General features: G+C 34.8%; 2 protein-coding genes and 2 long non-coding RNA genes across 10 annotated transcripts in view; 3 read left to right on the top strand and 1 right to left on the bottom strand.

Moving 5' to 3' along the window:
* The window catches only part of LOC134839426 (5-hydroxytryptamine receptor 1B-like), a 166845-nt gene that overhangs the window by 9290 nt on the left and 130018 nt on the right, over positions 1-27537 (bottom strand). The gene's annotated exons all lie outside the window — the stretch shown is intronic.
* Positions 2075-6132, top strand: LOC134840298 (uncharacterized). Its single transcript, XR_010162414.1, has 3 exons — positions 2075-2366; positions 3508-3685; positions 5816-6132. It is a non-coding gene; the product is annotated as an uncharacterized LOC134840298 (long non-coding RNA).
* Positions 10554-13338, top strand: LOC134840743 (uncharacterized). The gene is made up of 3 exons (XR_010162440.1): positions 10554-10797; positions 12763-12924; positions 13225-13338. It is a non-coding gene; the product is annotated as an uncharacterized LOC134840743 (long non-coding RNA).
* LOC134840512 (uncharacterized) lies at positions 23629-25336 on the top strand. Its single transcript, XM_063856364.1, has 3 exons — positions 23629-23809; positions 24274-24444; positions 24877-25336. Exons 1-3 carry the CDS (start codon positions 23644-23646, stop codon positions 25146-25148), a joined length of 609 nt encoding a protein of 202 aa, XP_063712434.1. The 5' UTR covers positions 23629-23643; the 3' UTR covers positions 25149-25336.

Here is a 27537-nt window from a genome sequence, read left to right as displayed (position 1 = left end):
TTTGCACATGCTAAAAAATTTAGCACTATTATCAACTTTTCATTCAATCAGTTATTCATTACTCAGTTTTTTGATTTAGTTTTTTGAGTCCGTTTTTGCACCTTTTTTCGTCGTATGAGTTTTTGGCTACTGATAAAAGCAGTGTTTTGATGGAACCCCAAGTGACGTTTCTTTCAGATGGTTGTTCCTGCACGACAATGCAATCAAACTGACATTTTTTTCCTTTTCAGCTCTCAGAACGATTTGAATAGTTTACAAAAGTCAATTGTATTTATTTCAATAACTTATGCAGACACATTTGCCTACTTCAAAGGAGGCACTTAATGATTTACTAACATCAATTGTTTTTATAATTTCCCAAAAAAAATGAGAAAACTGACAAAAACTGATAAAAACAAAAGCTTGAACTTTGCACGAAGCTTTATCTGTAAACTTCAATATTTTGCGATGATCTAAAATTCAAAATTTATATTGTTTTTTTTTTCAGTTAGTGAGGGCAAGGTAATTGCCGGCTCCGAACGATTAACTATTTTAATCAACTAAAACTTTTTTGTAGTTCAAACGATCCAAGCGCAAAAATAGAGTGAAAGAACATGATTTATTGCGTATACAGTGTTTTTGCGACTTCTGTTTTTCTCGTAAAAATATCACCGCCAAAAAGCAGATGATTCATCTAAAAAGCACTTTTCTATTTTATGCAATTTAAGAAAATTCAGGGGCGGATCTAGGATTTTCTCAGGCTCAGGGGGGGGGGGGGTATCCACCAAATTTTTTTAGGCCGACCAAATTTATTTTCCGAGCTCTGCCGAGACTGTGTTTTGGCCAGATTTTCTGCGCCGCAGGCAAAATTTTTGAAAAATCAGGCCAAAAATACGTTTTTAGTCTTTTTTTTGGAAAATATTGACTAAAAAATTGCGTTTTTTCGGCGCGCGCTCCCCCCTCAAACCCCCCTCAAAGTTAGTATATATTGGCGCCAAAGGCGCTTATAGAAAAATTGTAGTGTCCGTCACCAAAAATGGATATCTCAAAATAGTACAAAATAGGGACCCTTTTGTACCCTTTTGGTCGGCAGGGGGTCGAATCCCTGAGGGGGGGATCGAATCCATTATGTCTTAAGCTCTTCGTGAAGTGGGAAAAACTATGGCGTATGTCCTGCTTTTAGCCGAGTTTGACCAACGCAATAAACTCGTACGGGAATTTAAAAAATCATATCAACGCTCTTTAAGACGTGATTTGATGTCTAAAAACAGAAAAAATAATCTCAGTGTCGAGAAAAACTAGTTTCAAAACTTTAGGCTGTTCAATTATATTAGAAAACTCGATGAGATGCCGAATTCCCTTTTTTTCTTGTTGTAACTTGATGTTAAAAGTTTAAGGTTGTTTTAGCTATTATAAACAGCAGGGCGGGAGTTAGGGTGGGCAGGGATTCGACCGCCACTCAAGGGGTTTCTTTTTTGGTTTTGTCTAGCAAAATTGACCCAGCAGTTTTTCAAACTTTTGCCAAACTTTTTTTAAACAGCAAAATAGTGGGTCTGAACACAAACTTGCATCATACTAATCCTGGTGAACCTTCAAACAACTTTCATGAAAAGTTTCAGGTTTTCCTCACCTTTTTTTTCAGATTTTTTAAAACAGCGTTGTATTGTTGATATCCGTATGAAATTTATTCGACGATTTAGTTTCAAAAAGATCCAAAAAATGATGAAATATTCTGCCTGGAAAAATTATAGAAGGTAGGTATACTTTTTATGTCAATTAAAAAGATTTGCGATCTATTCGTATACTCTCGCAGAATTTGCCAATTTTTTCAAGATAGAAGTCAAATGCAAAATGCTGGAGGGGGGTGGGGTGTTATGAGACAGTTTTGTTGAACGAGGGCTTGAAACGTTGATTTTCCTTCATTGAGCAATAAAAAAAACGACGATGCTGATCAGATACAGGAATCGGTCTAAGTACATATGCTAATACAAAATGTGGAAAGAAACAACTGAAGGGTTGGGTTGATGTGAAACATTGAAACTTGATCTTTCATTTAACTATTCTGGCATCGAATAGTACATAAAATTGTTTACTTTCATCAGCCAATACTCTTACAAACACCTATTGGTCTTTAACTCACTTCTAAGTCGCCTATTTAAATCTAAGTCTCAGTCACTCACTTCTCAGTCACCCATTGGTATTTAATTGCGGCATTCAAATGGACAACAAGCTGCTTTTTGTTTTGTTGGGTGTCTTCATGGTTGTCCTGAGTGTGTTTTGCGCCTGCTTTTCCAACAGTCACGATGGATACCACTGGGGCAGTGGTTCTGACAAATTACTTGTGGGACTGTGGAAAATCTGCTTTGGAAAAAATTGTTTCAGCTATGGTGAGTTAAGTATGGCCTTGTATGGGTGCCTCTATGGCCTAAATTGGATACCAGCTGACCGTAATAGACTATAGAAAACATCGGAATGTTATTAGAAAAAGAGCCTTTCAAAAAATCAAAATAGGAAAAAATTCAGTGAAGAATTGCGGAGATCATGGGCGTATTTTGTTGGGGTCAAACTACTCCGAGGTGAGACAGATTCATTAAAGAGATTAATCCGGCGTATGTCAACTAGTCGAAACTGATTAAACTCAGAGAAGGTCAATGAGTGATCACAAGCTAATTAGTTAGTCAGTTTTTAACTAACTGTTATTTTGTGATCCTTAGTTATCATGTCATTTAATTCTCTGAATGCATTATTCAAAAATACTATATTCTCCCAATCTTAGTTGCTCTAACTCTGCATATTAACATATTTACGGGGGGACTCAGCAACCAAAGGGTCCTTGCTATTATTTTATGACATCCATTTTTAGCTGATGAACCCTGAAGTTTGTCTGAAGGCGCAACATATACTAATTTTGAAGGGAAGAGCACAATTTTTGGTCTAAGTTTTCAAAAAAGTGCCCAAAAACGGCATTTTTGACTTACTTTTCAAGAATTTTTTTTGCCAAAGTAGGGTCTATTGTTTTCTAGGAGCGTTCGGAAAATCAACCCCCCCCCCCTCCCCCCCCCCCCCCCCCCTCAAGAAAATCCTAGATCCGCCCCTTACAGAGAAACAGTTATTACATGTTATCAATGTAACAGAATAATTGAAGAGATTCTGAAAAGTTAAGCGCTTATTGACATCTAGTTCGAATAAATACCGAAAATTGTAAAATGGACGGAGTCAACATTTCAGTAACGGATCACCAGCAATCCAGGAGCAATCTTGGTTGCCAAAGTTTTCCGAATAGCCCACTTTTTACTGTTATTTCCTCATATCCAACTTCGACCGACCAATTCTTCATTTTTTCTAAAGTCAATGTTCATTCCAAAAAATAGTAGTCTTTAGTGAAGAGGGCGCACCGAAAAATGCCGTGCAGAAAATCTTGTAAGATATTGTTGGAGCTATAAGTTTCAAAATGGCTGACCTAAAAGAAGGCTGAGGTTTCAACCTCAATATTTCTTTGTATAAATTATACGCTAATTATTTTTTTAGCCTCAGATGACGGTGACAAATACTGGACTGGCGAGTTTGCGACCCGGATAAGGTCTGCGAGGACTTTTTTTATTCTTAGCTACGGGACAGGAGTGTGTGCTGCAATCTCCTTGGCTGGCGTTTTTTTTTGTGGGAAATGTATTTAACATAATCTCAATGGCCACTTGCTCCACTCACGGTATTGAGAGTTGCAAAAAGTTCGGGCTCAGATGACAAATTTAAGTTAGCAATTTTCTAAAACAGATCTTTAAGTACCAAAGTTCAACTTTGAACGAAATGAAAGTTTCTCAAATTGGGTTGACATTAGCCGAAAATTGAAAGAACAAAATTTTCTCAGAGTTTTACTTTGTCTCGTTATACTGGGTCTCAAATTAGCTCCTTATAGTTGGCTCAATTTAGACAAATATACTGATATGGGACAGAGACATTTTTAAGTTTTTAATCTCAACGAGCAAACGAACGATTTTTTTCCACATTTTTGTCGTTTTTTCTGCATCTATTTAAGATAATATGGTTCATTTTTGACACATGCTGGATGAAACTGTTTAAAAGGGCTTAATTGGGCCAAAGTTTGAGAATACTGATTTCAAAGGCGAACTTTGGCCAGTATATCAAAAACCGAAAATTTTAGAGGTGTTCTTGCTGTGGAAAAAACATCGTCAATTAATGGGAAATACTTTGAATTATTGTGCTGAAATGTGAATTATGAGAGTTAATGTTCTGAATTATGTGAATTAATGAGCAAGATATGTGAATTAATAAAGCCAAAATTATTTCTTTGGGAGCAAAAGAGAACATAATTAAAAGAATTATATGGTCAGGCGTCAAAAAAGTACAATTTATGAACAGTTTCTAGCTGAGAATCAAAATAAGTCAAATATTTCTGAGGAGCAGATACTTCAAAAAAATACTGCTCCAATCTATGCACAGGATTCTCATTAGCAGTTATGTTGAGCGCAAAATTTGTCCATTTTTCTGCTAACTTTCAATGTGTGTGGCGGCGTCAAAACAGATTTAACCCGTTTTCAACGCCGGGCCAAGTAGCTCTTTGTACTTCTGTTATCGATCGTTTTTTGGCGGCATGTGTAAATCAAGCTCATTAGCTTCCCAAAAAACTAATTTGAGCACGTTATTATTCGTTCCTTACATTGTTTGCGAGGATGTTTTCACTACATGAACACCTCTCAAATTAGTTTTGATATACTGGCTAATTTAGGCCATCGAAACGGGTGCTCTCAAATGTTTGCCCGATTAAGCCCTTTCAAATAGTTTCATCTAGCATGTGTCAAAAATGAACCAAATATAACTTGTAGAGAAAACGACAAAATCGTGAAAAAAAAATCGTTCATTTGCTGTCGAAATCAAAAACTTGACACTTCTATGTCTCGTGACACTGAAATAAAATAAAATAGACTTGCAAATTATGTCAAAATGAACATTTTGCGTTGAAAAGCAGTCAATAAAGCCTCAAAAATTGGAATTTTTGAAAACCCATTGAATTTTTTCGGTTTTCAAATCAGGTGTAAAAAAAATATATATTTTTTCCAAATTAAGCAAAAATAAAGTTTCAGAACCATCCACGAAATGAAGATGAGAAAAAAAAACACTTCTGAACTCTAAAAAATAGGTGCAGGATTATGGCGAATTTTGATGAGGGCTTAACTGGTCCAGTTGTAGTCTAAACTGTTCTAAACTGATCCAAGTGCCACATACTATTTATTTTCACTTTTACACTTCTGCCTTATTTTTTCGTTTTTTTTTTTAAATTTCATGCAAGATAACAAGTTTCAACTAGATTCGAAAATCCTGAAACAGCAAAACGCTTTAAAACAGGACTCGAAGAGGCAGTGATCCAGAGCACTAAGGTGAATCGGATCACTCAGACAGTGGATAAACACTCTTTTTGGACAGCGACTACATTAGGATTATGATTAAAAAACTAAGTTTTAAGCCTCAAAACGAAATAATTTTCTGATTGCTTCAACGGAGCCAAAACAAAACGTTTTTGTGGTAAAATTCTGGGTGCGAGTTTCCTAAAATAAATTGCCCCATATTAATTCCAGTAAAACTCAGTGTAATTTTTGTTCTGATCTTTTGGTTTCATGTGAACCTATTTTGGAAAAAAACGCGCTCTAAAATCCTAGTTTTCGTCGTTTTGTCCGGACATTAAATCGATACTGTATTGGTGGACTATAAAACAAATTTATTCCAAAAAAAGAAAAAAAAAGTTGTGTTTAAAAACTGATGTTATAACCAACGCAAAAATCATGAAAATGAATAATGTATAGTTTGCAACTGTTTTGTTGAGCCGTAATTCTCACACTGGCTAACATCTGCGCGACTTTGGCCTATCACAGTGAAAATATTGACAGGGGTTCTATGGGCTACGGTTCTATCGTCCCCTGGCTAGGATTTGGGCCCGCCGTGGTCGCAGCTGCACTCGCTTTCTTTATCAAAATGAAGTTTTAGAAGCAAAATGGAAAGAACAACAGAGCAATTGATCAAGTATTTAGACAAAAAACGGAACTTCAGTAGCTGCACCATGCAACATGTATAAGCTTGAACTTTCCTGTTAAAATATTGATGTTTACTTTTTGATTTTATAATGATAATAATATATTTAAACTACCGCATATTGACAATGGTTTGCGCAGAAACTTTTTGGGAAAAAACGAACGGTGAACTGAATTTTCTGCTGATGCCCTAAAACGACCATCATTTACTGTTTTTGTGGGATACAGGCAGTTTTTCAGAATAAAATGGTGTTTTCGAAAAATACAGAAGTTTTGACCAAAAAAATGGATTTTTCTTTTCTCTCGTTCTTCGATCAAAACGTGTTCTTATTGAGCCGAGCTGCCGGATCTACTTAGCAATCTATCCCCCCCCTTTCAAGAAAGGGGGAGATTGTTAAGCAGATTACTTGCAGCGATTTTTCGACCAATCAGAATGCAGCAAAAATCGAATTTACGTACAACACTCTAGTGCGAATTTACTGTTTTTATTTATAGGGGTAGAGATTCTTTAGTAAATACAATAGGGGGGGGGGGAGAGAGATTGTTGAGTAGATTCGAGCTGCTTTTCGCAATTTTTTTCAAATTAATTGGTCAGAAAATTTTTTTGGCCTCGCTGTCGATAAATTTGGCAACCAGAAATGATTGAGCGACAGTCGCTTCCCCTCACACCCGCTGGTCACGCTACTGCCTGTTGTTATAACTCGGAATTTCATTGAGAACTTTGGACTTTTGTTTGAAAAAACACGAGTACAACTGATTCTTAGTTGAAAAAAAAAATGATTTTCGTACACTTCTATAAAGTAGAGAGTTAACTAGTCATACTAACTCTTGTAGAACTTCGGAGATTAGTTAAAAGTTAAGACGATTCATCTACAAGGTGAAAAACCAACATGTGAGCAATTCACTTCTTCAGGAAAAATTCCAGTTGCACCACTGCATTTTTTGGTTTTTTATTTTTCTGGGCTCAGTAATGTTGCCTCAACGTCAAGGGAATCTGATTGCTGATAAAAATCAGATCACAAGCATAAACATGATTTAAAACTTCAAGCACTCGGAGTGTTGGAAAAATTTACACAACTGGTGCGTAGTGTCATATTGAGAAGTCCACTTTTTTCAACCCTAGACGCAAATAGAGAGGTTCGTGAAAAGTTTTCACTGATGCTATATAGCATTTGTTCAATAGCATGTTAAAAGCAGGTGTGATATTAGCTTAGTTAGTGTCAATTGTTTGATTATCACTCAGTAGATAGAAAATTGCACGAAGAGTACATTTCAACTGTTGTGATATTTTTTAATTATCGCTAATATGGCCAATTTGGGACATTTAACGAGCGATGTATTTCGCACTATTAATGCTTCTGCCAAATCCGTCGAAATTGGTTGAAGCAGGCTAGTTGTCATACAAGCTACATTACTAGGAACGAAATTTAGCACTCTGTACTTAATACGTCTTGTACTGCGATGATTTTTAAAATTGTTTTGAAAATAACAAGACTGCTCGTATTAGGGCAAAGCCCTGAATGTTCCAACTGCCTTTTCAGGTCTATGCAGCAGTGAAAACGTGAAAAAAAAATAAATGTAATAAAACAAAATGAAATTTTTTTTTAATTTGAGATTTAATGTACACGCCACATAAAATAAAAAAAAAAGATAAGTTTCGCTCATACTTACAAATCAATAATGGCAAATAAGCTTCCTTCGACCCATTTGGAATGATTTCTAAGAGGGATTAAATCGCGCGTTAATTATCCAAAATTGGTCAAAATGACAATCTTTAAACTCCCACAACTTTACAAAAATTGATCACAGGTGAAATATCTTTTCGAATTTAAGCTGAGATCAACCATAAGTTTTGAATAACATAGAAAATTTGCGTCAAAAAAGGCTAGTTGAAAAGTCAAAAATTGTCTAGAAAAAAACCCACCCCGAGCACAAATATTGCGTTATTTTCGGTTTGAAAGTCGGAACAATAAAGTTAATTTTCTATATCATAGATTAGTACTGTTTTCAGAAAGTTGAAATATACCAGAAACCATTAGCTGCCGAATAACATAATCGCTACACTATCTGTGTTTTCTCTTTTAAACTTCTTCAAAAACTCTGTTGTACGTGAACATCAATTGCTGCTTGCACAGAAACGAACTATTGGTTAAAATCTAATGGTTAAAATTTTATGCATACCAAAACCATTTCACGTTTGCTTTAAAATAACTCGGTTTGAATTAACTGCAGCAAAAGAAGAAGCGTCAAAAGGCGTTTATCAAACAAATCAGAAAAATTATGAAGTTTTGAAATGTCATCAGAAGTTTCAAAACATTTTTCAGTACCGTAACACATTTAAAATGTGTCTCATTTTTATGAAAACATTAATTCAAGCCTTATCCTGATTTTTTATGGAATTTTTTTATACAAAAAGACATTCTTGAAATTCTTCAATTTTTGTGTGAATTTCCAACAGAAACACTTATCCGATATTTTTTTGTGTTATCTCTCACTTGTCTTTAATGCTCCAAATTCAGGAGAAAACGGAATATTTATGCTAGGGCCGTTTATTCTATTTAGTCAATTTTTGACTAGTTAACTTAGTTTTATTCAGTCGAAAATAACAATGTTGGCAGATTTTTTAAATAATATCTGAAAGCTATTGATTTTTTGAGCTCAATTTTACAAAGATGTTATACTTGTCATCATTTTTTGCAAAGTTAGTGTTTGTGTGTGTGTGTGTGGCGGGGTGTATATTGAAGAAAAAAAATGAAACAATTTTTTTTGTTTTCGTTTGTTTCGTCAATTTTTCAACCAATGAACATTCTAATTGACCTCGAGGTGTAGTCAAAACATTCAAAGCTTTGCCTTGATAACAGACAATTGAGCAGTCTTGTTTGTATTTTTAAGTCCTCAACTTCGTGTTTTTCATAAATTGGTTCCCTAAATTTCGGAGTATATACAAGTAAAAATATAAACTAATTTTGAACGGGGAGTGCGCGCCGAAAAAAAAACGCATATTTTTGGTCAAAACTGTCCAAAAAATGCCTGAAAAAATTGTCCAAAAAGTGCCCAATTTTCTCAGCATGAGCCTCATACATGAATTTTGTAGGGCTGACTATGGTATTTTTGTTGCCTCTAAAAAATCGTGTTTTCAAAAAGAAATAAAACAAAAACTGAAAATTCGACCATCGGAAAAAGTTTAAATTAGCAACTACTTTTCAACTTATGTTTCTGTTTTAGAAAAAGAATCTGACAGAAGATGCCCATGCTGGTTTTGGTATCCATGCCTATTTTTGGTTGATGAAATAAATGGTTTTGATAGAAATTTCTCAAACCATCCTGATGATATATGAAATGCAACTTTGCATGGTGGAAAAACTAACAATTCTGAGCATATTTGTTTTTTTTTTACTTCACGGCAAAGTATTAGACATTTGGTCATGGTATCACATAAATGTTTATTACTATGGAAAATTTGAAGTGTAGGGAGGAGGGAGGAGCCTGCAAATAATTTGCAAGCAGCAAAGAAACCTGCACTGATTAGATTAAGCCTATTTCAATAATGGAACTCGTCATATTTTTTCTTTATAGACGCATATTATTGTTTGAACTTTTGAAGAAACTGAAACAAGTTTTTTGCCGGCAAATAAACATTTCAATGAGAGAATCACAACATAGAAAACAAGGATGAAAATTTTTCGTCCTTCAAATTCAGAACCTTTTTCATTTATATTTCTCATGTGCTTCTTTAATCAGATCAACTAATAAAATAAGCTCAGCTCACCTTTCTTGCCTAACAAAGCTGCAAAAAATTCTTTGTCTCTTCCCCTAAAATCAACATTTGAGTATCTTGTTTTGCAAATGCGTTTTTAGCTCTGGTGCAATGCGCTTCCTTTTTGAGCCAATTTTGAAACATTAAACACAATAAACCAACATTATTTAATTCTAAGCTGATTTCAATACATTGTTTTACCAACAAATTGGCTCTCAAGAGTATTAAAATTAAGGATTATTAATTATTAAAAAAACCTTGAGGGGCGCGCTCCCCCATCAAAATTAGTAGAAATTTTAGGGTCTATCACCAAACATGGATTTCTCAAAATAGTACAAAGGGGCCTTTGGGTCGGGAGGGGGTCGAATCCCTGAAGTAGAAGCGTCCGCCCCCCCCCCTCCGACCTCCCCCCTCCACCCTAAATCCGACCCTGTCTCTACCTATTACAGCAATTTACATATCTTAGTTTTAGCTGAAAAAAGGGTTCCGTTTGTCACGTTTGACTGATACCAAAGCCTAAATAGAAATCAAAATAGTGGCTTTTATGGGCTAGAAGTGAAAGCTTATTCAAAAGTTCTACAAAAGCTCATTCATAGATGATTCTAATTTCAGTTCAGGTATGATCAAAATAGCCACCATGACAAGACATAAGGTGAACATCTTATTTGGTAAACAATGATGAGCCATGTTGACAAATATCATTTCATCAAATAAGTTTTGTTTTATTGAAGAAGTTGCGATAATTAACTTTACAATTAAACTGAATTGATAACTAACAGAGACATTTGAGGTTATTAGTTATTGAATAATAATAATTTAGTAATTTATGAGCTAAAATGCAGAAAAGTTCTCTTATAGCGCTTGGGTTTTCCTTCATGCTTACTAGCTTTTCATGGTCTTTGGGCGCCATTGGCAAATCGGGCTACTCTTGGAAAGTTCAAGTGGGTTCACAAGTGCATAATTATTCACTCGGTCTATGGGATTTTTGCCTGGATGATGATTGCAGGATTTACAGTCATGGTAAATTATTTTTAACCGCCATGTTAAAGTATATTGGTTTCTTGAAATAAGAAACTTAAAATAAGCTGTTGAACAAAACGACACTAAAATTTAAAGTTCAAAAGCAAACTCTGTTATAGAAAATTTTGAACTTTCAAAACACTCCATCTATTACACTGCATCTTTTTTACACGGCTTCCCTCCTGAAACTTAGAAAAACATAGAGCTCTAAATTTGCTCATCAAACGACACATTATAAGATGATTTAGGTAATATAAAATATACCGACGAACGTTTTAAACTGAAAAAAAAGGTTTTATTAGATTTTACACTTTAACAAACAAGATTCAATTTAGTAAGAATTGTCTAAATTGGAAAAAAACCATGTTTGGAAATTAAGCCGCCGAAAAATAAGCGGTCCTACGAAAGTCCTAAAACGCACTTTTTCCATGATACAAGTTTTTATTTCATATAAATAAAAAACCGAGATGTGGCCGGAATTTAAAATCCAGCCCTAAAGATCCAAAAGCAAAAGCTGTGGCACTGGATCAAGTGGCAATGACCAGGAAGCTGATGAGGTTCTTTTATATAAACAACTCCAACTTCCGAAAGATTTGTACGAAAAAATTTTTACCTGAAAAAATTTCTAGTTCCCGATTACAAGTTACTTGCTCTCGACATTAGAGAAAAAAAATCAAAAATCCAACAGTTAATTCAAAAATTGAGTTTGAAAACTCCAAAACATTAATTTAAAAAACGAAACCACGCGACATAAATCATTGCCTTCAATTCGTTCGTTGACATCTGAAAACAGTTTTGAGAAAACTTTCCGACTAAGAGAATTTTCCGACTGCCCTTCTGTTAATAAAGAAACAATTTTTTGTCCCCAGAGCCAATAAATTCTGTCGTTTGAGTGCCCTACAGCCAATATTTGCTTTGTCTCCATCAAATTGGAATCATTTTGAGTGCTTGTTAGTGATTGCTCATGGGAAGAGGAGGATCCAAATTAAAATTAACTTAAGTACAAAGGGTGTCCTACGAGTGTCCTACAGGAGGTCCTCCAGCTTAACATCAAACAATTTAACACCAAACGTTTTAATAGCTAATCATTTTAATCGTTAACAGTTTAAATCTTAGACAATTTAACTGTGACCAATCATTTCCTCCCCAGACACTTCCGCCCCAAAAACCCAGTCATTTCCGCCCCAAAAGCAGTCATTTCCATTTATTTCGTGTTGATATATATTATCAAACAGATGGATTTTTATACTATTGTCCATATTATTCGTTTTGATTCAAACCGAGAGCAACATGCGAGTCAACATATTGCGCACAGAGTTTGAAAACAGGTATCGCGAGTTTGAAAACAGAGAATAGACTCTATACAAAAGTTGGAGCCGGTTGTCCGCCCACAGACGACCTTAAACAGAGAAGCGTTCAGTTGCAGTGATGTAAAAGGGCTGACGTAAGAAATGGCAGAGAAAGAAAATATTTAGTGTCAGATTCAGGGCGGACGGATCTAGGATTTTCTCGAGGGGGGGGGGCGGATTTTCAAAAATTATTCGAAAATTTTGTCGACCTTTTTTTTAGGTCGACCGAATTGATTTTTCGAGCTCTCCCTAAGCTTGGTTTATTCCCTGTTTTGATCAAATATTGTGCTGCGCTATTCTGCCCTTGGGTCGGCAGGGGGTCGAATCCCTGAGGGGGGGGGGGCGTCCGCATCCCTGAGGGGGGGGGGGCCTAAATCCGCCCCTGGTCAGGTTTATTGGAGTTAAGAGAGTATGAACCGTGCAAAAAAGTATTAACATTTTATTCTGCCAATAAATGTTCGAGAATAGTTAAGAAGCCATCATCGTTAAGAAGCCATCATCGAATAGTTAAGAAGCCATCATCAACCAAAACGACAAACTCGTCAAAAAAAATCGGCCCTTACAATTTTCAACATCCTCTCGTTGCATCTCAGTCTAAGCTTGTGATTTGTTTCAGATGACCTGCTAGAATTGGGAGAGAAATTCTCATTTCGAATAAAAATAGCTCGTGCTTGTTTCCTAACTGGCTTCGTAGCTTCTGCTGCTACCATGTGGAGTTTCTTATTGTTCTCGGACAGTTGTTTAATTGGGGTGACTATCACTGTCGCGGTAATTAATGGTTAGTAATTACTTTCCGTAGATTTTTTCTTGATATCGTCATTTTACTTTTCGTCATATTTTGATCCGCTATTAGTTCATGCTTGGTTTTCCCATATTTTTAGAAGTTCTCAAAAATTTTTCAAAAATTGAAATTTCTTACATTATATTTTTTTGAATTGATTCAGCGGAAACGATCTATCTTCAACTATGAATAGAACGGAAGATATAACTCATGAATTTGCCCAATAGTTCTTTTTAACTAGCTCCTTTCTTAAATAAAAAAAAATAAAAAATAATAATATGTTTGTGTCAATTTTAGTGTGTCTTCTAATTACAGCCAATGCATTCCACACACTTGCCTACAGTTCAGTTCCTGCTTCCGGTCTGTTTGGGTGGAGCTTCCTGATGCCTTGGGCAGCCACGCCATCCGCCTCAATAGCCCTTCTTCTAGCTATTTACTACAAACTCAACAAGAACTGAACAGATATCTGTTCGATTCTGTTCAGACATATTTGTAAATTTTATACTTACAATCAAATTACTTAATTTTATAAGATACTTTTGTACTATTTTTAAAAAAAAATTATATATTTGGGATGATGTGTTGTTTGATACAGTTTTCCAGAAAGTTTTCGAGCCCAATGAAAACGAAACAGCATATGTTTTCCGATAAAATTAATCCCAATTTTCCTCATTTCAATGAAATTGAATTGGTTTGGGTATAGGATGCATTGGGTGCAAATTAATAATGTTCAAAAAATTTGAATAAATTGGGGTTTGTAAATCCACAGTTGATTCAGGTTCCCATCAAGTCGCTTATCAAAACATTCGGATTTGCGTAAATCGTGACTAGAACTGCTGGCAACAATCTCGCTATGCTTTTCCGATAGTTTTCAAAGCTAAAGCAAAGCAGCTATCCCATAGTTGTAATCAACGCTCACTTCTCATGGTGTAAACAATCGTGTTTTAATCGTGATTAATAATATGATATAAATCACTGACGAAGAATAATTTCAAAGACAAATGTTAGAGCTCTTTTTAATTGCCTTGAAAAAATAGTTTGATACTGCTGGTGCTGCCTTGAAAAAAGAAGATCAGAATCGCAAAAAAAGTCCACTTTTTGAAATTGAAATTTCAAATTAGTCTACGCTTCTCCCAAATCTACAAAATAGGCCTGAACTTAAAGTATAAGTTGGCTTAACTTGTTTCTAATGTAACTTATTTGGATCTTTAGGTGAGTGTTATTGTTCCGACTGTCAAAGAAAGTGACGGCATAGTTATGCTTCAGGTGTTTATTTTCTATGTAGACAAATTTGAATTTTAATTTTACTATTTTTGACGAACTTCTCTAGCCATATGAAAGATATTGATGGGATCTTGTTACTTATTTTTCCCCTGTTGCAATAGGGGAGGGGAGGAGGGAATAGTAAACAAGGTTCAAAATTCGTAATGCTTAACTGTTCAAGTCTTTCTTTATAGGGCAGGGGGGAGATATTCGTTACAAGGTACCATAGGGGGGAGGGGGGAAATTTAACAAGATCCTATTGATGTCCTGAGCTCAAAGCTAAAATGATTTTTTGGCTGCCACAATTGTTGCTCCGAATTTTGCAGAAAGCTTCAAATTATTCATGCTTCGGATAGTTTTTTCCTTCAGACCAAACTTTTTGATCGAAAAATTAAATCAACAAAAAACTTGGATCCCTAATAATTATACCGAGTCCTTGAGTAGAAGGTTCCCGCTTTTTAAATCTAAACAACTTAACACCATACATTTTCACTCCCTGCTTTTTGTTGCCTTCGCAATTTATCATTTTATAACCATTTCCAGGAGTTAACACCGTTTTAATCCAAAATGAAAAGAAAACTTCTTTCCAAGGGGAATCCGGTAAAGATCAAAGAATTAAACGAGAGAATTTTTTGCCGCTTAAAGCCAGGCATTTTCGTGCTGCTTAATTCGCATAAGTTCTGAACAGAAATGACCATGCAAATATTTTCAATAAACCGTTTCAAAACGAAATGAAATGGCCTTGCCAATATTTGCAATGAATCATTCCAAATTGAACCAAAAACAAGCAATAGTTCAATGAACTTCAAAAGCCCGCAAAAAATTAGACTTCCTTTGACTAATATGGTCTCATTTTCCAGATATTTTCAGCCGAAAATAAGGGCGGTTGTGCTGGGACTAACTTGCTAAGGCACGAGTCAAGTTCTTGTGTTTAGTTACGTTTCCGGGAGTCTGCAAGGAAATACCTTTTCAAAAAAGGCTGACAAAATTTTAAGTAGGATTGAAATTTGAGTTTTAATAAAACTTAAAAATAGACAAAAATGAGACAAAACTTACAATGGCTTAACACAAACTAGAAAACGCTCTGAAAAAGTACAAATCAACTTTGTCTTCGTAAACGAACATTATGTTTTGTACTATTTCATTTAATACTCAAATTTTTTTTCGTTTTTTGTGAATTGATTGTCACTCGATGCATCCAAAAAAATTGATAACTTAAGCGGAAGCGTCTTTTTGCAGACTGCTCATTACTTTCCACATATTTGGGTGGGCTCCGCTGAAATAGGATTGAATCCTGAAATGCCATCCCTCTCGACAGCATTTCTTGTTCGAGCAATCCCTCTCAGGTCAGCATCTCGCTGGTTTCAATGGGAGTTTGGGAAAAAAAACTTCACAGGTTGAAATCAAGCTTTTTTATAAGTAAAGCCGAATTGCAGACATAACACGTCAATTGTCTCAGTTTTTTTTGGCTTCTTAACAACTTACGCATGCATTCTGAATTTCCGATCGATCATATCATAGGAATTGCCGATCTTTTCTTTCTTTTTTTTCAAATGCAAGGGATGGCAGCATTTGTATAGCAACGCTAAATCAAGATTCGTTTCGTAGGTCATTTTCAGACCCAATTCAATACATTTTTGATGTGTTTCTGGGAGAGATGAAAAAAACAACCCGATAAATATGCTCCGAGGATTGTTTCTGGAAAGACTGAAGAGGAGCTTGCTCAAAAAGCAACAAAAAATTTTCGGGCCGGCAGTTGGGTGCTAAATCAATTAATGCCTGCAAGATATTTGCAAGTTTTTTCGGTTTTGTTAGGAAGAAAGGCATAAATGCAAGCCAGCGCAATGCATTTACATGAATTGAGTATAGCTGACAGAACATTTTTGGAGTAATTTTAAAAATTCCATCGGCTAATCAGAAAGATAACCTCTCCAGAACTCTCAGCAGTTCGGGGTCGCGGCACACAATGATTTGCTCGTGATCATTTGATCCACTGTCATACCGGATAAAATTTTCGAAAATTTCAGGGATCTCGAAATTTTGCGCAACGGAGATAGGCGGTATATTTTCATCTAGCTGATTACGTGTGCGTGCAGCCGTTCGGATCAGTTTGTTTTTACTTGGTAGGGCAAACTGAGTGGCCACATCGTTTGTAACTGGTAAAATTGCTTTGCCACAAGCGACAGTCGAGGTAAATTTTTCGCTTAGATCTTTTAAATGCTTTATGACATTTCGGGCATCTAATTTTCCCGCTGAAATGTCATAGTTATGCTCTCCACGCGTCTCCGTTAGTTCGTTATTTTCTGTAATGGCAGTTGCTCGACTTTTAATGACATTTATGTGCTTCATATTTTGAGCAAACACAGTTTTTGGTACACTTATTTTTCGCTTGAAATAAAATTCCTGGCCGGACGCTATAAGAAATGGCTTGTTCTTAGATCAAACTGTGGATTTGAAATAAGAATCAATCACATTGTGTTTTTTTGTGTTTGCGTTTGTTTATCACTTGAATAAAGTATAAAGTAACGGTCAGAATTTAGATTTTGTCAGAAAGGTTACGTCAAAAATGTTATGAGTTAGCACAAGCAGGTTTGTTTTGTGATCATAATCGTTTAGCGAAAAGTCTAGATAAAAATAAAATACGAACTTGTCGATAAAAGTCTTAAATAATTTGGGAAGCCTCATTTTACTATGTATAACTAAGATAAACCAAACTTTTCATTTTGATGCGTGCGTTAACTACAGCATTAAATTTGTGTGATAAAAGTTATGATAGGGAGTTCATACAACATTAATTTTAACAGTGAAATCACTAGATGCTAAAATGTACGGTGTTAAACTGGAATTTAGGAGTTAAATTGTTGTGGATTTAAATTGTTCATTAGTGAAATGACTTGGTGTTAAAATGCACGGTGTTGAATTGTATGTTATTAAACTGTAGGACACCGAGTAGAAACGTGCTTTCATTGTTGTGGCGAACTACCACTCAATCGGTATTTTCCGATTTTATGGATGACAAGCTAAGTTTTTAACAAATCTTTATAAATCTGAAGTTTTAACAACACAGACACTTGATATTGGAAAACCGAAATTTATAGTTTAACGAAAATTTATTCAATCAAAAAGATCTGAGATCATTTGTTTTGCCTTCAAAACAGTTAGAGATTTACCTTGACATACGAGCAGCCTCGTTTGTAAAGTTATGGTTTTTTGTACCATTTTGGCCATGTACCATTTTTGTATCATTTCGGCTGATGCTGTACAAGCTGCACACAACGCTCCGACTAAAGTTTTCACTCACAAACAAAATTTTTTCTTTTTGAAAAATTTGAAGAAAGTTTTAAATGAAAAAAATCAATCAGCGGATATAGTGTAACTGTATAGGGTCATTCCAAAACGCGGTTTTTAATGCTTTGTTTTTAATTTATTTTGAATTAACAAGGATTTTCTCATCGACCAAAATTATTTTATTTTCAGTGAACTAATTCAATCAATAATAAAGTGAAAATTCGATAAACCGCAAAAAACCTGCCTGTACACAAAAACAATACAATATAATGAAGCATATCATCAGTCATTGACAATGAAGTTGGCGAATTTTTGCTCCCTCTGGCAAAAATAATGGTTTCATTGTCCCAAAATTTTGTGAAATGAGAAAATACTTAAAAAAAACATGTTTTAAATTTTCCTGCAATCTCAAAACACAATGATAAACCATTCATGTGTGATAAAATTAGAAAATGCAAACAGTCTATCCTGTAAAAGAAGACTTAGTTCCATCAGTTTTCGCTAAATTTAAGTCGGTTTCTGAGAGAAAAACTGTTTATTTTTGGCATTGAAAAAGACGCAAATCAATCTTAAAATAGACAACAAAATTTCATTTACCTTAACAAATTGTTATTTCAATTAAAAATGGCCGGATTGGGTGACAGACAAGCAACAAAGCTTCTGAATTTTTTTTTTTTAGTTTTTTTGTTGTTGGAGTTTAAAGGCAGAGGATTGCGTTTTCTGAAAATCACAAAAAAGTAATTATCAAAATTTTTTTTTAACCGTTGAGCTTAACTGAACCGTTCAACTTATATTAAAAACAATACAAAAGTGTGAAAAATAATTGCGTGTGAAAAATAATTGCAACATACATATGATCGCTTGTGGAATCCGGAACTAAAATGGGTTTGAGAACACAAGGTAAAATTCTACTTCGCGAATCCGATTTTTAAAAGTTCCATATTCTTCAGCATCAACAAAATGTAGCTCATACTCGCGTTCCCATTTCCAGTCCAAAACTGACATGCTTAAAGACTTGATTTCGGATTCCAAACACAAACGATCTAAATTCAATTCTGTGAGACAAGACAAATTCTGACTTAGTACTTTGCACTGTAATAAGCTTACACGGGCGCAGATATGGAGAATGGAGAACATTTTTGACAACCGTTATTGTTTTGTGCTCTAAATTGGTCAGAAACGCCTAACTAATAAAAAAGTTTTTTTTTTCTGATTCAGGAAAACATCAAAATTTATCATTGCAGCTAGAATTGCGAGTAAAATGCTTCATATAAAGTATCAATCAATCGCTGACATTTTTTCAAGAATTCCCGAATTCAAAGATTGTGCTTGCATTCTGCAACAAAAACATTAAGATCACAGGATTGCTGTCACCTAGAAAATCAAGAGTTTTTGAAACCTTAATTTGTAGATTTTTAAAAAACCGAGAGCAACTCTCTTTCGGTCTTATTTCTGCGGTTTTACCGATTGGGGCATTTTTTTCAAATCCTGAACAGTTGTTAATACTTATTAATTAATAGAAAAATCTGCTCAATTTCATCTTGAATCGTTTTTATTTCATTTTGAAGAAGGCAATCTTTTTTAAAAATTTCAAGACCTCGAAAAAGTTTTTGTTGATCTAAAAAAAGATAATATTCTGTAATTTAAAAAAAAAGTCTGCTTTTTCCGAGAAAACTTTAGTCTACACCTGCCTTTATCAGTTGACGCCAGACGTTGCTGGCTTAACCTTTGATTCCAGGTGTTTTTGAAGAAGAAGAAGAAGAAGAAGAAGAAGAAGAAGAAGAATTAATTTATCAAAGTTACATACTTTTTTTCAAACATTTTTCAACACAAATAACTGCACTTAACTTTGAAAGGATACGTAACGAGATCAGCTGATCTGCTCCAAACCTACCCTGTCTATTTAAAAACAACGAAATGAGTATATATACAAACAAAAAAAAGTTCCCAAAAAGGATCGAACCTATGAATCCGGCGGTGAAGCCCGGCTATTTACAGCTGCACCATTGACGGTACGAACACTTTGTGATTTGGTAAAAAAACATTCCGAACAAGTTCAGTTGAAAGTTAATATAAATATTTATTTTTCTTTTCACCCTTTTTCTTTCTCTTTTTTTTCTACTCCTATTCTGACCATTTACCTTCTCTTACTCATTCTAAGCTTAATATCCCTCTGTTAGACTTAACGCAGTAAGCTCCTGAGCACTTTTTACCCTTTTCTTTTTTCCCGGCTCGCGCTGTGAATGGAACCCATGATCCCTGTTGTCCCTGTCTTTTATTTTATCTCTGCTTATGTGAATATATCATTAATTAATTCTGAATTATTTTAAGGGTAAGAATTCTTGTGTTATATAATGTAGTTTACTCAAAGATAAACACGACGAGTCTGTCGGTCAAAACTTAGTCGTTTTGAGGGTAGTAGACATCTTTATAGATCTTGATCGTATGGGAGATTTTTACAGCTTTAATTTTGAAGGGGGTTAGAAAAGCAGCTCTTTAATTGATCTCCGAGTATTTAAAGCATTGTTCTTTTAACAAAAAATCATTAGGATAACTTTTTGCATGAAATTTGTTTTTCGACTTCAGCTAAATTTTGAGTAGTTTGAAAATATAAGCTCATAGACTGACAAAAGTTTTTTTGTGAAAAGATTATATGGGTTTTCGCGGCGCTTCGGAAAATAAATAAATTTGATAATATTTTTTGTAAGAGGAAAATAGGTTTTAGAGACGAGTAGCTACAACAGCCATATACAAGAACACCGTATTGAATCAATGGTTTTATGTTGGAATTATATCAACAGATGAACTGATCTCTAGGAACAAAATGGCGAAAATTACAAACGATTTCATTTTGAGTTTCTAGTTTTTTTTTAAAACCTGTTGAATTTGTCTATGAATTGATAGTTTGGAGTCTGTTCGAATCCCCAACTACCTCTAGCAAGATGCAATTTTAACATCTTCTTGATTGATAGAAAATGATTGGTTTAAATTGGAAGCACATAATCCTATTTTCAATTGCACTGTTTTGTCCAAGTTTAAGGCAGGTTTGTTAGCAATTAACCAAACACTTATATTTTCAAATCAGTTTGAACTTCTAATGCTGTGCAACCTAGTGTCGTTTTGTATCGTCTGCAAGCAGAAACACCTCAGTGTTTTTACATGCATTAGGAAGATCGTTTATATAGATAATGAACAACAAAGGACCTAATATTGAGCCATGTGGCACACCGCAAACATTGTGTTTCCAGGAAGAACTTGTTCCAGACATTTCTACACGCTGTTGACGAGTACTTAGGTAACTGCTCAACCAGTCTGATGCTTAGCTTCCGTAAAAATTTATCTTTTTAATTAGCAATTTATGATCATTAGCATCAAACGCTTTTTGAGAACCAAGAAAAAGTTAAATACTTTGCCATTTTTTCATGTCTGAACCTTTCAGTTAGCTCTATTAAGGCATCAAAAGTTCTATGCATCTTCTTGGGTCCAAATTGTTGATTATGCAACTAATTGAGTTTATCGAATCATGCATATACTCTATTGTACATTACTCGCTCATTATCTTTACTCAAACAATTCAGTATTGCAATTGGATGATAGTTTTTTTGTCGTTCTTTGATTCATTAATGAGCGAAAATAAGAATTTGTCATTTACTTCGGAGAATTTCTAAAATGAGTTATCGGTGAAAATTTCAAAGCCTTCTTCCAATTTTTGCTGTATTGGAAAAGTTAGACTGATAGGATAATGATCAGAAAACTCTTGGTGTTCAAGGAGAATTACTTTTGCGTCATCTAAATTTCTCATTGCAAAATGATCGAGGCAAGTTTCGGATATTGATGACACTCGGATTGCCTCTTTCACAAGAGAATCAAAACCATATGATATTAATGTGTTCGTGTAATTTGCCCTGATCAAATTGGTTTTTAATATAGATTTGGATAAAAATGATGAAAATGATTCATAATTGGCATACAATCTGTGGTATTTCTCGAGAAAGGTATTTCAATCTGTGGAATTTTAATCCGCATATTTCTCTAGAAAGGCACCTAAACTTTCTAAACAACCGTGTTTATCTATTTTTGGAGGATTATATATTACCGTTATGACAAATAGGAAACATAGGTGTGAGATTTTCACCGATAAAGCCTCTTCAATAACTATCGGCAACTCTTCAACAATGTTGATCCCCTTCAGGGCTTGAATCGTTACAACTCCACCGCGCAACTCACGAGAATTCACCCTGCATTGATCATAACCTTTTATCAGTAAAGCGTTGGAATCATCTTGAGTGTTTAACAAGGTTTCAGTTGTACATAATATTGACGGCGGAGAATCAAGACAATATGTGAGTGCTTGGAAGTTTTCAACATGTTTCTTAAGGGACCTAGCGTTAATGAGTAGCACAGAAATTACAGCAGATGTATTTCTAATCAGATCCATTTTCAACTGAAAAGGGTGTTTCCTTGAGAGGGGATGAATTTCTAGCTACTTTAACGGCAGGTTGAATAGCACTAGCAATGGCTGGAACAATAGCATCGCTTAAGTCATTAAATAGATTACTTTGATTTGTTTCTTCAAGTGGTTAGAGCTTGATTTTTATTTTTGGTCGGTTAAATAATTTACGGTAGTGTCTGCTTCCATTAGTGATTCTTCCGGATATTTATCTGCTACGCTAGAAAAAATTTAAGCCCATTACTGGACTTCACTTGAACGGGGTCTTGCGAGAAGTTATTGGCATTACGGATGCATATATTTTGTTTGTGTGTGTAAAGTGATAATCCCAATTGTCTAGCTTCTTGTTCTAATTTTCGGTCTCTAGGGACTAGGCATTTCTCGATCATGATAGGAAGTTTTTCCAAATTTCGAACATTTTTCAGCCATCCTTTCCTTCTAACCCTATATCTCCGTCCGCATGAAATTAACAATCATTGGTGATCGTGAGTTATAACTCAAAGGGTGACAGACGGCTATATTTTTGACGCTAAGATTGACATTCAGATAGTGACGCATGAAATTGAGTATGTCTGATGCCGGGTGTTCAGCATAGTCAAGGTTTAAAAAAAATAAGCAACGCTTTCTTGAATATTTCTCTACTTCTACAACCCGTTCGGATAGTTCGTGTATATCGTTGGATATTTCAACAACTTCCACTCTTTTTTGACATTGTTCGTTTTCTAGAATTGCGGTTTTCCGTTGTTGAAGTTCGAGTACTTCAATAAGTTTTTGAAACTCTGTGCCTCTCCATCGATTCCGGTTTTGATTGATTCTTTGATAGGATTTATTTGTGATATAAATCATTTACATCTTTCATTTATGAAACTACTTAATACGTTTATCACAACAATTAAGTTTATCACAACCAAAAAACAAACCAACCCAAATTTTCTAGCCTCTACGCGAGAATCTAAAAACTTCCAGCGTATTGCTTTTTAGTTCTGATCATTCAGGGAATGGGAGGAAAAACATGCAATCAGGTTTGTCGGAAGTTTGAGTTACCGACATAAGGTTTGATGAGTTTAACAACGAGAGAATAATGCAGCTTGCTAATTTACTTCGCAAACTAAGTTTTGACCCAATCTTTCCAAATTTTTTCGACCCTACGCGAACATGAAAAAAGAGCATGCATATTTTTTTTCTCTTTTGAACGTTCAAGAAAAGAGAAAAATGTGAAACCTGGTTTTTCAAAAATTTTTGTTGGACGAGTTTGACAACGGGAGAATGACTAAGGAACGGGGCAAGTGCATTAGGCAGATGTAGCAATGAACCGAACTTCACGTGAACTAGTATTATAATTTACGGCCTCGTCACTATATTTACAAGGCAATCAGTGTTCGGCTCAAGCTTTTACAGATCGGGTAGCAAAACAACAGGTTTATTGCTTCATAGCTCTTTTGCTACGGCGGATTATTGCATGTCAACAGTTATAATTGCAGCTGGCTAATTGATACGCATGCTAATAGACGCTTGGTCTCCATAGGTTTCGTTAGATATGGATGGTTTTTAAAAAAGAAACTAACTAAACCATATAACAGTACAAAATTTGAAGAAACGTGACGTCCTAAATAAGGTGAAGCCTTTCAGAACAAATAACGTTTTAACCAAGCTGAATCACAATATGTCTCAAACTAACAAATACAATTCTTAGGCAGGCATTGAGTTAAACTGCAATGATTCGAACGCTTCTACTGTTTTCTGGTATTATTTTGATTCTTTTGAGTTTAATTTGTGCTCTGTTGGCAAATGCTTCATATGGGTATGTGATTCGAATAGATGATTCTGAGCTGTCTTACGGGCTGTGGAAGTTTTGTGGGGATGGCGAATGCACCCGATACAGTAAGTTGGAAAGCCTATTAGTTTTCCTAGCATCGCCTAAAAATTCGGAAAAACAATAGGTTTTGGAATGCCCAGAGTAAAAAAAAAAAACTTGATTTAAATTATGAATTCATTGTCACAGTATCTTTAATTTTTCTTTTTTTCTTGTATCACTATTTTTGCATTTTAGTGTTTTTTATTCATAAAAAATGCTTTTCCAATTGAAAATGCATTAGGGTGAGAATCAAAAAGACAAGTGTTTGTGGCTAAGGTACTTACAAACGCTTGACTATCGCTATGAATTCTGTTTAAAGCTATTATTGCTCCGACTTTCGTCGGAGAAATGCGGAATATCTATGCTTGTTTTTCTTGTGCCCTAGTTATTGCTGAAAGTTGAAATTAAATTGTAATTTTAAAATTGATCGCATACTATCTTTTTTTCGACTTTTCGCAGTTTTAACCCAATTTTTCAAATTTGTTTCTAGGAGAACTCAGCGACTACGATGGCCCTTTTGAGATCCGAGTGCACGTGGCCAGGGGATTCTTCATAGCAGATTACGTCATCAGCCTCATCCTTATGACGTCACTGGTGCTTTGTCTGTTTACAGAGAGAAAAGAAGCCTTCATTATAGCCACTTTGTTCAGTGTCTTATACGGTGAGATAAGAAAGGAAACCTATTTAGAGGAAGAGGGGATGGGTTGCAGACAGTATATCTCAGGGATTCGGCCCCTTGACTAGCTAAAGGGTCCCCCTGGGTTCTATTTTACGACATCAAACTGAAAAAAAACGTTGAAAAAAAAACCTCCGATAATTGCTTTACCTTTTTTGACCTTTTTTATTTAAGTCTAGAAATTTTTAAAATAAAATGGAGTTCTCATAGTGCTTTGGGACAGCACAAATTTTTTGAAAGTTTGTTGAAAAAAAAACAAAGAAAACAAACAAACATGAAAACTTTGAGAGCATATTTTTCAAAACAAGAACAGCAAGCTAAAGCTTCCGAACTTTTCAGTATATCAAAATCTTAGACAAAATATCAAGTTTCTTTAAAAAACAAGCCCCCGAAGTCGAAACTTGCCTCACTTTTCAGCCCTTCTGCTAATTGTGGCCAACATCTGCCAAACACTAGCCTACAAAACTCTCAAGGACGAGATCGATTTAGCACAAAAAGATGGGACGATACATCCGAGCGGCGATGATGAGGACAACGGGGAGTCTTACGGGTGGAGTTTTGTGCTCCCCTGGGTGGGGCTTGCACTAGCTTTTTTTGAATTGCCATTGCCAGTTGTGGTCTTGCAAGAGTATCGAGAAAATTGTTGGAAGTATTTTTGGAAAATGTCGAAAAACGACTTAGAATTGTAAACAAGATTGTGAAATTACTTTGATCATTGAGATCTTTCGCTCAAAGTTAAGATTTTAAAAGAACTTTATATAGGTATACTGCTGAATTTATTCCCCTTTTTTTGCTCTAAATTTTTTTTCACTAAATAATTAATCTTATTGATTTGATAATTAACTATCGATATTAAAAACCAACAGAAGTCATAACAAGATCAGAGGCGCCTGAGACCTATCTGTAAAGTTCCACGGCTATCTCGCGATGATATTTCATTTAGTTTCAAATGTAGTTAAGTTTACAGTGAATGGAATCTATATTGCACACAATTTATTATTAATCTGATTATGATTATGATTATAATTATGATTATTATGATTATGATTTTGATTATTATGATTATATTATGAATATTTCTATTATTATTATGATTATTATTATGATTATTACATCATTATTACATAAGAAAAAAATCTAAAATCAGAACTGCACAGATTTTTGATTCTTAACTTGTAGCATGGATGCTCAGGTCTGATCCAGATCTGTTCAAGTCTCGTGACATAAATATGTGCAAAATACTCATTAGAAAATTAAACAGACAAAATCAGGTCTGCAAAATCGATTGTCAGACTTGACTCACGCTACTGTTATATGTAATTCAAACAAAACATATTTATACGTGCTGAACTTTCCATCTCAAATTGGTTTGTCAACTAGCGTTTACTTGTTTGATTTGGTTACTAGATGTTCATGACAAACTACCCATAATTGAGGGTTGAAAATATTCAGGAAAGAGGGTGTAATAACTTGACCTTAACTTTAATTTTACATTATTGTTCCGACTTTCGATAGGAAAGTAACGGAATATTTGTGCTCGGGGTGGGTTTTTTTTCTTCAGACAAATTTCGTCTTTTTAACTAGCCATTTTTGACGGAATTTTTTATATCATTCGGAAGGTATTGTAATCTTGAGCTTAAATTTAAAAAGATATTTTACCTTTGATCATTTTTCGTGAAGTTATAGATAGGGGTTTAAAGAGTGACATTTTGGCCAACTTGGGACAATTAACGCGCGATATATTTCGCGCTATTAACGCGTAAGCGGAGATTTAATCCGTCTTATAAATCGTTCCAAATTGGTTGAACGAAGCTTATTTGCCATAATATATTTGCTACAAGGAACGAAGTCTCTCTTTTTGTACTTTGTATGGCGTGTGGGGGGATGATTTTCATAACAAATTTCAAATTTTATGAAAAAAAAATTGATTTTGTTTTATTTCATTGAAATTTTTAATGTTTTTACTGCTCCTTAAACCTTAAAGGCAGTCGGAGGATTCAGGGCTTCGCCCTGATACGAGCAGTCTTAATTTGATTTACTTCTCATTATAGTTCCAAGTTTTATCTTTCAGAAGGGTTATTTAAAAGTTGAGTCAATCGAAGATCAACTTTTATATAACTTTTGTGAGTGAACTTTTTCGTTGGGGGGAGGAGTCAACAGCCCCCGCGCTCCCCCTCCCCCTCTTTCCTCAATTCTGATTGCTAAGTTTTTTCTCCGAAGTGTCTATGTTCGTGACATCAATTTTTGGCTGATCAACCTCAAACGATTTTTAATGGCACCTTGAGCGCCTAACAAACTAATTTTTAGTGGGTAGCCTTTTTGGTTTTTATAAAAATGTGCCTGCGGTGCATTAAACTTTTTAACAAAATAGGGTTCATATTGTTTTTTTTCTGATTAAGTCATTGATATTTTTCAGGCACAACAGCATCATTTAATTAATTGCCACGAGGCATTGAAACCAATTTCATGAAATGATGAGGAAAACATTCGAAGTTCCTCTAATTGGCGAAAAGTTTTGATATATATTTTTTTTAATTTGAGTGCTCTTGTGAAATAAATTATGTTGTTATTCAAAATTAAAATACCATTAAAAAGTTTTTTCAGCATCAGAGTTCAACGAGTTGAGGCGTTTCTAAAGCAAATTGGATCAAAAATGATCTATTGCAGAGAGATGAGTCAGATCTGATCAGATCTGCTACAGAGGTAATTCAGGTCTGCTAAATGTCTGAACAGATCTGAGTCAGATCTTTTCATATCTGATCATAAGTCAATTGTCAGAGCTGGTCAGATCTGCACAGGGTTAATTAAGACATGCTGCAGATCTGATGCAGGCATGGAAACAATAAGATTTTACCCTAATAAGACCTGATTTTTGATTGTGAGCTTAGTACGGGTTATTATCATTAACATAAACGTTTGTTTTCTTTCAAAATTTAGATTATAAGATGATCAACCAAAAATTATTAAGACTTCCTTTGTGCATGAAGTCAACCTAATCGCTAGTTTCTCGCTTTTAGTTATCTTTATACAAAAAAAAAGAAAACAAAGAAGCTTTCAGAATGTTCGATTTTTAAACTC

The sequence above is a fragment of the Symsagittifera roscoffensis genome, chromosome 2 (assembly GCF_963678635.1).
Source record: "Symsagittifera roscoffensis chromosome 2, txSymRosc1.1, whole genome shotgun sequence".
In the NCBI taxonomy this organism is placed as follows: Eukaryota; Metazoa; Xenacoelomorpha; order Acoela; family Convolutidae; genus Symsagittifera; species Symsagittifera roscoffensis.
The sequence above is the reverse complement of the archived record's forward strand: the minus strand, read 5'-3'. Positions and strand labels throughout refer to the sequence as shown.